At 45.5% G+C, this 12470-nt stretch overlaps 1 protein-coding gene across 7 annotated transcripts in view; it reads right to left on the reverse strand.

Moving 5' to 3' along the window:
- Positions 1–235: 235 nt before the first annotated feature.
- impg2a (interphotoreceptor matrix proteoglycan 2a) overlaps positions 236–12470 on the reverse strand; it is a 31202-nt gene continuing 18967 nt past the window's right edge. For 3 of the 7 annotated variants that reach the window (XM_029113488.2, XM_029113486.2, XM_034286735.1), the window contains 4 exons: positions 11686–11874; positions 8638–8839; positions 8413–8492; positions 4715–7996 (listed from right to left, as the gene is read on the reverse strand). In XM_029113488.2, the coding sequence (XP_028969321.2) occupies positions 7960–7996; positions 8413–8492; positions 8638–8839; positions 11686–11874 (508 nt within the window). In that variant the 3' untranslated portion in view covers positions 4715–7959. Of the gene's footprint in view, positions 329–4714; positions 7997–8412; positions 8493–8637; positions 8840–10692; positions 11875–12470 lie in introns of those variants that run through there. The other 4 variants (XM_034286734.1, XM_029113487.2, XR_004574579.1 and 1 more) reach the window with 4 other exon arrangements.

The raw sequence follows: 12470 nt of genomic DNA on the forward strand, positions 1-12470 counted from the left end.
TCTCTCCCCTGGACGGAACATGTCAGGCATCCTTCTGGGGTGTTGGTGAGATGTCTATGAAGCAGAAGGGGTCACATTCACATCCCTATACACACAAAAAACAAAATACACAAAAACAAGCAGAGACTTAATTTCTGATTCCATCTCATTTTAATTTATATAAAACTGACAGCAACCAATCAATCAAATGTATTTATAAAGCCCTTTTTACAACAGCAGTTTACCGAGACACCCAGCCTTAAACCCCAAGGAGCAAACAACAGGTCACTGCTGGTCAATCCTCCCCTGTGACCCAGACTGCTTACATGTGGTGGAGGGCTCCCGGCTCCTAGGGATGGAGAAGGGCATTCAGATTAATTATGTAAACACAGACAACCTCACACACTGTTGTCATGGATACATCCCGCGGGGCTGACAAGAGGAGCAGACTGGCCGTGTGTCTGAAGCAGGGCGTGGAAGTCGTAATGTCTAAAACTGTTATTAAGTAATTTGGGTTTCATGTAACGGATCCAAGCTGAGTCACCTCCCACTCACACAACTTTTGTTGAGGTTTTCACGGCAACATTGTGCTGGAATTGCACTTTTTCCCCATTTTCTTGAGTACAGTTGTTTATAAGCTGAACGCTCATAAATTATGTGGACAGTAAGTTGGCATCAGCTGGGCACGGGACCACAGGCAGATGGCCGCAAAATAGCAGTCACATGGCTAAACCATTTTCACATATTCACGTGAACCATGAAGAACTTGAGTTTGGAAACTACCTGTCCCTGCAGGGACCCGTTCTCTGCGTGTTATGCCCGTCTCTCCCCGAAATCAACAACACAAGCCTCGTATCCCAGCCTCTTGATCTACTACAGCTGTTTTTTTTGACAAACACATCCCGCGGAGACAATGACATCAGCCGGGGGATTTGTGCCCATTTGTTTGTGTCTTCCCTCTCGACCATCGGTCAAGGAAAGGGTTAGGGTTGGGGGTATCAGGGAAAGGGTCATGGTTAGGGGTTAGGGGCATCAGGGAAAGGGTCATGGTTAGGGGTTAGGGTTGGGGGTATCAGGGAAAGGGTCATGGTTAGGGGTTAGGGTTGGGGGTATCAAGGAAAGGGTCATGGTTAGGGATTAGGGTTGGGGGTATCAGGGAAAGGGTCATGGTTAGGGGTTAGGGTTGGGGGTATCAAGGAAAGGGTCATGGTTAGGGATTAGGGTTGGGGGTATCAGGGAAAGGGTTAGGGTTGGTGGTATCAGGGAAAGGGGTTATGGTTAGGGTTGGGGGTATCAAGGAAAGGGTCATGGTTAGGGGTTAGGGTTATCAGGGAAAGGGTCATGGTTAGGGGTTAGGGTTGGGGGTATCAGGGAAAGGGTCATGGTTAGGGGTTAGGGTTGGGGGTATCAGGGAAAGGGTCATGGTTAGGGGTTAGGGTTGGGGGTATCAAGGAAAGGGTCATGGTTAGGGATTAGGGTTGGGGGTATCAGGGAAAGGGTCATGGTTAGGGGTTAGGGTTGGGGGTATCAAGGAAAGGGTCATGGTTAGGGATTAGGGTTGGGGGTATCAGGGAAAGGGTTAGGGTTGGTGGTATCAGGGAAAGGGGTTATGGTTAGGGTTGGGGGTATCAAGGAAAGGGTCATGGTTAGGGGTTAGGGTTGGGGGTATCAAGGAAAGGGGTTATGGTTAGGGTTGGTGGTATCAGGGAAAGGAGTCATGGTTAGGGTTGGGGGTATCAGGGAAAGGGTCATGGTTAGGGGTTAGGGTTGGGGGTATCAAGGAAAGGGGTTATGGTTAGGGTTGGTGGTATCAGGGAAAGGGGTTATGGTTAGGGTTGGTGGTATCAGGGAAAGGGGTTATGGTTAGGGTTGGTGGTATCAGGGAAAGGAGTCATGGTTAGGGTTGGGGGTATCAAGGCCTGAGCCCGGTCAGCTGTCACAACACATCAGTCACTCACATTAACACCTTAAGACGTTAATGCCAAGACGGCTGCCACCTAACACTTAACTCTTGAGCCAACACGCATTTAGAAGTGACTGAACTTGACAGCTGACCTCAGTCGAGGTTCCATTAAAGAACAGATATCATTTATCGGCATTAGAGTCTGTCAGCTGAGCTACAGTCTAAAAACTTAAAGATCCTGGAATATCTTTCAGGATAATATAATTGTAAAATAGGAAGAGTAAGTTGAAGGTCAGTTTGAAAAACTATATTCTGAGTACGATTTTGAACCTTTGAAGAATGGAGTCTAGCTTGCAACTCTCGATTTTGAAGCTTTGAAGAATCATGGTGCTTGCAAGTTTTTAAATTAATGCACTCACTACTTGAAGTTGATCTGGAAGAGAGTGTCTCCTAAATAATGAAAACAAGTAGGGCACATCGAGAGGGGTCAGCTGAGGTGGCTTGGGCATCTGTTTCGGATGCCTCCGGAACGCCTTCCTGGGAAGGTGTTCCGGTCCCGTCCCACCGGGAGGACACCCCGAGGAAGACCTAGGACACGCTGGAGAGACTATGTCTCTCGGCTGGCCTGGGAACGCCTCAGTGTCCCCCCGGAAGAGCTAGAGGAAGTGTCTGGGGAGAGGGAAGTCTGGGCATCCCTGCTTAGACTGCTGCCCCTGCGACCCGGCCCCGGATAAGCGGAAGAAGATGGATGGATGGAAGTAGGGCACTTGGGTGTAAATGGGGGGGGGGTTCAAATTGAAATGTTTGTCATAGAACCAGTAGGATGCCCTTGCCTCAATGGCATCAGGATGGATGGAGATGTGACGTATGAGACATACAATGACACCAGGATGGATGATGTGACATATGAGGGACATACAATGACACCAGGATGGATGATGTGACATATGAGAGACATACAATGGCACCAGGATGGATGATGTGACATATGAGAGACATACAATGGCACCAGGATGGATGATGTGACATATGAGAGACATACAATGACACCAGGATGGATGATGTGACATATGAGAGACATACAATGGCACCAGGATGGATGATGTGAAGTATGAGAGACATACAATTGCACCAGGATGGATGATGTGACATATGAGAGACATACAATGGCACCAGGATGGATGATGTGACATACGAGAGACATACAATGGCACCAGGATGGATGATGTGACGTATGAGAGACATACAATGGCACCAGGATGGATGATGTGACGTATGAGAGACATACAATGGCACCAGGATGGATGATGTGACATATGAGAGACATACAATGGCACCAGGATGGATGATGTGACATATGAGAGACATACAATGGCACCAGGATGGATGATGTGACGTATGAGAGACATACAATTGCACCAGGATGGATGATGTGACGTATGAGAGACATACAATGACACCAGGATGGATGATGTGACATATGAGAGACATACAATGGCACCAGGATGGATGATGTGACGTATGAGAGACATACAATGGCACCAGGATGGATGATGTGACGTATGAGAGACATACAACGGCACCAGGATGGATGGAGATGTGACGTATGAGAGACATACAATGGCACCAGGATGGATGATGTGACGTATGAGAGACATACAATGGCACCAGGATGGATGGAGATGTGACGTATGAGAGACATACAATGGCACCAGGATGGATGATGTGACGTATGAGAGACATACAACGGCACCAGGATGGATGATGTGACATATGAGAGACATACAATGGCACCAGGATGGATGATGTGACATACGAGAGACATACAATGGCACCAGGATGGATGATGTGACGTATGAGAGACATACAATGGCACCAGGATGGATGATGTGACGTATGAGAGACATACAATGGCACCAGGATGGATGATGTGACATATGAGAGACATACAATGGCACCAGGATGGATGATGTGACATATGAGAGACATACAATGGCACCAGGATGGATGATGTGACGTATGAGAGACATACAATTGCACCAGGATGGATGATGTGACGTATGAGAGACATACAATGACACCAGGATGGATGATGTGACATATGAGAGACATACAATGGCACCAGGATGGATGATGTGACGTATGAGAGACATACAATGGCACCAGGATGGATGATGTGACGTATGAGAGACATACAACGGCACCAGGATGGATGGAGATGTGACGTATGAGAGACATACAATGGCACCAGGATGGATGATGTGACGTATGAGAGACATACAATGGCACCAGGATGGATGGAGATGTGACGTATGAGAGACATACAATGGCACCAGGATGGATGATGTGACGTATGAGAGACATACAACGGCACCAGGATGGATGATGTGACGTATGAGAGACATACAATGGCACCAGGATGGATGGAGATGTGACGTATGAGAGACATACAATGGCACCAGGATGGATGATGTGACGTATGAGAGACATACAACGGCACCAGGATGGATGATGTGACGTATGAGAGACATACAATGGCACCAGGATGGATGATGTGACGTATGAGAGACATACAATGGCACCAGGATGGATGATGTGACATATGAGAGACATACAATGGCATGATTAGCTAAAATAATTCAGTAACACCCTCATTAAAATATACAAAAAAACTACAAATAATGTAATCTCCGCTATGTTTTTATTAACCACCTAATTTACAGACATTAAGACCAAGAATACCTTTGAGCTCCCCTTAAATTCAAAATGTAAATTTGTAAGATGCATAAGGAGACTTATGTAAAAAATACAAAAACATATCATGAATCATCATTTAGTAAAAAAAGATTTTATTTATTGCTTTATTGTATTAATATTTTTTAAGAATACATATTAACAGAACTGCAAGTAGTAGTCATATTGTAAAAATATTAAACCAGAGGTTATGTAAAAAAAAGAAAAGAAAGAAATATGGCATTTGTACAATGCAATATGTACAGTGCCTTTGGAAAGTATTGAGACCCCTTCATTTTTCTCCTAATTTTGATGTGTTATAGACTTAGAATATTCATTTGCCATTAATACACACACAATACCCCATAATGACAAAGTAAAAACGTTTATAAAATAAAAACTGAAATGTCTATGTACCAAAGTATTCAAACACTTTCCTGGGCTAAGACGCTTCCTGTGTCCTTTGATCAGCTTTGACATCTACAACTGGTGGGCCAACTGTGGCAAATAAATTGAATCGACTTGATTAAGAAAGGCACACACCTGTCTGTATAAGGTCCTATACTTCACAGTGGCAAGCCATGGAGAAACCCTTGGCAGCCCTAAGAGAATTGTCTTGATGCATCTGAGTAAGGTTATAAAACATTGCTAAAGCATTGAAAGTTCCCATAAGCCCAGTGGGTTCCATCACTATGAAGTAGGATAATATTGGAAGCACCAAGGCTTTTCCTAGAGCTGACCAAACTATGTAAACGGGCAAGACAGGCCAGGGATGTGTACAAACACCCAATGGCCACTCTAACAGACTGGCCAGGGATGTGTACAAACACTCAAAGGCCACTCTAACAGACTGGCCAAGGAGATGTACAAAACCCCAATGGCCACTCTAACAGACTGGCCAGGGATGTGTACAAACACCCAATGGCCACTCTAACAGACTGGCCAAGGAGATGTACAAAACCCCAATGGCCACTCTAACAGACTGGCCAGGGATGTGTACAAACACCCAATGGCAACTCTAACAAAGCTTCAGAATTTACCACTTCAAAAGTACCACTCCATCAATCAGGTCTTTATGGTGGAGTGGCTCAATAGAAGCCATTTCTGAGAAACAGTGTATTGACATGACACCTGAAGGACTCTGATACCATGAAAAAAATTGGATTTGGTCTGACGAGAGACTGGTGGGACGAAGAAGAGAACAAAATGAAGCATTTGAAGAAAACATGATGAAGAGCGTATAGAACCTCACGCTGGGTCGAAGATTCAGCTTTCACCATGACAACAACTTGAAACACACCGCTAAGCCAACGTGGAGCAGCTTCAGAACCAGTCAATGAATGTCCTTCACCAACACTCCCCATCCAAACCTAAAAGAGCTTGAGTGGATCTACAAGGATGAATGGGAGAAACTGCCCAAATCCAGGTGGACAAAACTGACAGACACTGTCGCTGCTAAACACGCTTCTACAAAGGTCTTTCATTTTCACACATTTCCCAAACCTGACTTTGCTTTGTCGTTATGTGGTATTGCGTGTAGATAGACGGCAGGTAAAATGATCTGACATTGTCATACATGGAAGGTTTGCGTGTTCTTTATCAGAGTAACCCGGGTTTGTGGGGTCATACAGAAGACTGAGGAAAGTCCAGGGAAACAGAAAGTGTAAACATGAAGCTAAAACATGAAACATCCTGTACAGTAGCTGTGGATGAGTCCCAAATGACATACAACCTGAATAGAGTACTACTACAGGCTAACACTACAGAGAACAGTTTGACATTTGGGATTCAACATGTTCATTGTAATGACCTCATATGACTACGTACAGTCAAATCAAGTGTGAAAAAGAGCTGCAACTGTGAGGATTCACTCCGGACATATTGTTTGAAAGGCCAAGCTTGTGACCCTGTGGAGGAACAGACGAAAACACAAAACGAACAACATGGAAACCACTCTGAAAATGAAACACTTCCAGCTTAAAGCAAGGATGGCATCTAATCTAGTGGTTATAGATTGGACCATTACTGAAATTGCTGGTGAACTTTAATATTAGTAAAAGCTGCTGCTAAGATTTTTCTTATTCACAAAACACATGTTGTTTACCCTTTAACATTTAACATTCATTTTTTAATGCTTTCTATCGGATTATATCTGAAAACAGACCGCCTGATTAAATCCTTGGTTCTTTCCCCTTGAAGATTGTTTCCATTCTAAATGTGTTTTCACTTATATGCTGCTCGTCTGGCAACATCTCTCTTTCACTCTCTCACTCGAAAATACTTTTTTCCTTACAGAAACCCAACTTTAGCTTGTTCTTGATGTAGAGTGAAAGGAGGAGGATATTTTATAGGAAGTTACACAAAAATGTAAGAAAATGTACCCACTTTTCAAAAAAGAACTAATGCTACCCCATACCTTCTGTACTGGGTGCAACTCTTCCCCAGAATATTATAGGGCTGAGATTTGTCCACTGAGTCCATCTAACCCAAATTCTGCCCCAGCGAAACCTACCTAGACTTCCTACAGGCTAGAAACCCATAAAAGACCCCATAGCACCAATACCTGCACCAATCGCTGACCATTCGGCTGCTCAACAAATGTAACCATGTGAAACAGCAGCCCCCTGCTGCGACCCAGAAGACAACCACCTGTTGCGACCCAGATGACAACAACCTGTTGCGACCCAGAGGACAACCACCTGCTGTGACCCAGAGGACAACCACATGTTGCGCCCCAGAGGACAACTACCTGCTGTGACCCAGAGGACAACCAGGTGCTGTGACCCAGAGGACAACCACCTGTTGCGACCCAGAGGACAACCACCTGCTGTGACTCAGAGGACAACTACCTGCTGTGACCCCGAGGACAACCACCTGCTTCCAACTAAACAACTGAGTTTCCTGAAGGCCTGACTTGGGCCGTCTTGGTAGGAACTATCCCTTTAAGAACTGGCTAGTTCATATACAGTACTTCAACCACAAGTCCATGTAACATTAGCAGATATAATGACAATCACACATTAAAGTACCTGGCCAATATTCCCATGAATAAAAATAAACGTTACCATAGCTACATTCATCCCGCCATGCCAATTAAATACTCTACGATGTCTTGTCTGTAATCTAAAGGTATCCCAGAGAGCATTGCATTTTCTTTATCATCCTTTCTTGTAATGCAAACCATTCTTGGTGGGGGGGGAGCGGCTCTTCCCCAAAACGAAGCCGCCTCCCTCCTTCCAGTAGAACAGGAAAGGCACAGACATTGGGCAGGACAAGAGCTAAAACCCTCCAGTGCTCACAAGTTAAGGAGAGGGTTCCTTGTTGAGACAGAGGTCCATGCAGGCCTACGTAGACACACTCTCTGTGCGTGTCTCCAGGGTACTGTGTAACACAGACAGACACACACACACACACACACATTAGACTGGGATGTGTGGATGCTGGCCAGCATAAACACTTGGTGCAGAACCAAGCAGCTAAGTACCTCACTTTTCCTCTTCCCATTCCGCCTATCCCCTCCTCCTCCCACCTCCCTCCTCCTCTTCCTCCTCCCTCCTCCTCCTCCCATCTCCTTCCCCCTTCCCGCTCCCTCCTCCTCTTCCCCCTCCCTCCTCTTCTCCCTCCCTCCTCTTTCCGCTCCCTCCTCCTCTTCCCCCTCCCTCCTCTTCCCTCTCCCTCCTCCTCTTCCCACCTCCCTCCTCCCCCTCCCTCTTCGTCCCTCCTCTTCCCCCTTCCCGCTCCCTCCTCATGAGGAGATCTGAAGGTATCGATGACATAATGAATGGTGCCTCACTCACGTTTGATGATGCCGCACAAAGTCTGCAAACTGCCGGTCTTTGGCATAGAGCTCAATGATACGTATTCTGTCTTGGATTTCCTGTGGGTGAAGAGTAGACTGGCTTAACAGGGACAAAGGTTCCAGTTGTCGTGTCTATAGCCAGACAGCATAAATCAGATGAACTAAGGCTATGATACGTATTGGATTCTGTCACATTCACTTCCATCTTCCTTTCATTACACACCTCCTTGGTCAGTTCGCTGTTTTCGTAGATGTGGCGTATCTCCTCGCTGCTGAAGTCTGTGGAGGCCTCTGCGCTGGCGCTGCTGTAGACTGGGGCTTCTGGGTAACGCCGATAGTAGTGGCTGTAGGCCGTTGTGGCTTCGCTCTCAAACATGGGGTTGTACTTAGTGGCTCTCTCCAGAGACGGGATGCTCTCCCCACGCCTGGAGGACAGACAGACAGGAGAGAAAACACACAGAAGACAGAGAGACATGGAAGACAAAAGGGAGAAATAAATGAAAAATAGAACACAGAATGTGACAGAAGATAGAGAAGAGAGATGGAGAGAAATACAGAGACAGTGAGGAAAACAAGAGAGAACTACAGTGGATAAAAAAAGTCTACACAACCCTGTTAAAATGTCAGGTTCATGTGATGTAAAAGAATGAGACATGATAAATCATGTCAGAAATGTTTCCACCTTTAATGTGACCTATAACGTGAACAATTCAATTGAAAAACAAACTGAAATCTTTGAGGGAGTAAAAAAAACCTCACAATAACCTGGTTGCATAAGTGTGCACACCCTCAAACTAATACTTTGTTGAAGCACCTTTTGATTTTATTACAGCACTCAGTCTTTTTGGGTAGGAGTCTAATAGCATGGCACATCTTGACATGGCAATATTTGCCCACTCTTCTTTGCAAAAGCGCTCCAAATGGATTTAGATGTGTGCTTTGGGTCATTCTCGTGCTGAAAGGTGAACTTCTTCAGCTTTCTAACGGACGCCTGAAGGTTCTGTGCCAAAATTGGAAGGTATTTGGAACTTTTCATAATTCCCTCCACCCTGACTAAAGCCCAGGTTCCAGCTGAAGAAAAACAGCCCCATAGCATGATGCTATTTTGAAGGGACGTCCAGTTCTTGGTAATATCTCTGTTGTGCCATATTTTCTCCACTTGATGATGACTGTCTTCACTGTGTTCCATGGTATATCTAATGCTTTGGAAATTATTTTGTACCCTTCTCCTGACTGATATCTTTCAACAAGATCCCTCTGATGCGTTGGAAGTTCTCTGCGGACCATGGCTTTTGCTCTAAGATGCAACTAAGAAAATGTCAGGAAAATCCAGAACAGCTGAACTTTATCTGTGATTTATCAGAGTCACTTTAAATGATGGCAGGTGTGTAATGATTTCTATTCAACATGAGTTTGAATGTGATTGGTTAATTCTGAACTCACATTACCAGTTATAAGAGGGTGTGCAATAACCAGGTTATTGTATGGTTTTTATTATTCTTTATTTTTTCAATTGAATTGTTCAAATTATAGGTCACATTAAGAGTGGAAAAAGTTCTGACATGATTTATCTTTGTCTCATTCTTTTACAACACAAAAACCTGGCATTTTAAACAGGGGTGTGTAGACTTTTTATATCGACTGCATATACACAGGAAAGAATCAACCTCGATCGGAACAGGTACCTGATCTGTGACCCAAACTAATGAACAGATTCCTGACCCCTGATACAGAACCCAACCTAATAAAAACCATCACTATGTGCAGACTTACTGCCGGCAATGCGGACCAAGCTCCTGCTTCGGTTGTACAGGGACCTGACAGCCCTTAGCAAAGGACCCAGGACCCCATATTCCCCAAGCACCCTCCACAAGTCAATCAGTCAATCTACGTTCCTACTCTCACCTATGGTCATGAGCTTTGGGTCATGACCGAAAGGACAAGATCCCGGATACAGGCGGCCGAAATGAGCTTTCTCCGCAGGATGGCCAGGCGATCCCTTAGAGATAGGGTGAGAAGCTCGGTCACCCGGGAGGAGCTCAGAGTAGAGCCGCTGCTCCTCCACATCGAGAGGGGTCAGCTGAGGTGGCTTGGGCATCTTTTTCGGATGCCTCCGGAACGCCTTCCTGGGAAGGTGTTCCGGTCCCGTCCCACCGGGAGGAGACCCCGGGGAAGACCTAGGACACGCTGGAGAGACTATGTCTCCCGGCTGGCCTGGGAACGCCTCGGTGTCCCCCCGGAAGAGCTGGAGGAAGTGTCTGGGGAGAGGGAAGTCTGGGCATCCCTGCTTAGACTGCTGCCCCCGCGACCCGGCCCCGGATAAGCGGAAGAAGATGGTATGGTATGGTACTATGTGCAGATTCAGCCAGAATTGCCTTGCTATCATAAGAGGCAGCTACAGACAGACCTGGCTCCCAGAAGACAGGCCACATACACACTGCCCACAAGATGAGGTGGAAACAGAGCTGGTACTAACTAATCCCCTGCCAAATATCCAACCACATTACAGACACATATTTCCCTCAGATCAGACCCACAAAGAATGTTAAATCAAATCAAACATTGATAAACTCTCATTAGGCAACATGCCACAATCACAGCAGCAAAATGTGAGACTTGTTGCCATGAGAAACGACCAGTAGAGCACTAACAAGATTATAAACATGATATGAATCTTTGTATTTATTTCCCCTTTCACCCTGTAACTTTCTACACATTGTCACAACAGTGCACTGGGCTAATAATATAACATTTGGAATGCCTTTATCCTTTTGAAATGTTTGTGCATGACATTTTTACTTAGAATTTCCACTTGTTTTCTCCACTTGTGTTATTTATTGTAGCTTTCTTATTTCCACTTCCTTTGGCAACTTAATCAAATGTTTTTACACCAATGAAGCCCCTTTAAACTGAAACCGAATAGAGCAAGGATTCAGATGATATTGTAAAAGTAGTTTGTTAATATGTTAATAGTTGGGAACACATCTCCAGGTTTCTGTTCACAAACACACCACACACACCATACACACACATACAATACACACATGGCCATATGGGGTAATCTGGGTAATGGATGTGAGTCTCACCGTATGGGGTCCTCTGGGTAAAGGATGTGAGTCTCACCGTATGGGGTCCTCTGGGTAAAGGATGTGAGTCTCACCGTATGGGGTCCTCTGGGTAAAGGATGTGAGTCTCACCGTATGGGGTCCTCTGGGTAAAGGATGTGAGTCTCACCGTATGGGGTCCTCTGGGTAAAGGATGTGAGTCTCACCGTATGGGGTCCTCTGCCTCATCCTTGTCGTATTGATCCCGTAGGGTCCTTGCCAGGAAGAAGATCACAGCGGAAGCCACCAGTAGGAAACCTGCTACCGAGGCAATCGCAATGCCGACCACCAGCGGTTCTGACACATATTCCTCACAGTGTTCCCCGCGGTACCACCAGTTCTCCCCCACACGACACCTAGAACCGCAAGGAATAACTGTACCACACACTCTCCAAGGATACAACAAATCATCATGTTAATCACAACTGTTAGACCGACACATGAAACCACACACACAGGAAATGACCAGAACTGTTAGACCGACACATGAAACCACACACACAAGAAGTGACCAGAACTGTTAGACCGACACACAGGAAGTGACCAGAACTGTTAGACCGACACACAGGAAATGACCAGAACTGTTAGACCGACACATGAAACCACACACACAAGAAGTGACCAGAACTGTTAGACCGACACACAGGAAGTGACCAAAACTGTTAGACCGACACATGAAACCACACACACAAGAAGTGACCAGAACTGTTAGACCGACACACAGGAAGTGACCAGAACTGTTAGACCGACACATGAAACCACACACACAAGAAGTGACCAGAACTGTTAGACCGACACAAGAATCCACACACACAAGAAGTGACCAGAACTGTTAGACCGACACAAGAATCCACACACACAAGAAGTGACCAGAACTGAAGGGTAATTGAGTGTAAACTGCTTGTTTGTTATGTGCTAATGAATGGTTCCATTGCCAGTATGTCCTTCCTGA

The sequence above is a fragment of the Esox lucius genome, chromosome 16, assembly GCF_011004845.1.
Source record: "Esox lucius isolate fEsoLuc1 chromosome 16, fEsoLuc1.pri, whole genome shotgun sequence".
Taxonomy (NCBI): Eukaryota; Metazoa; Chordata; class Actinopteri; order Esociformes; family Esocidae; genus Esox; species Esox lucius.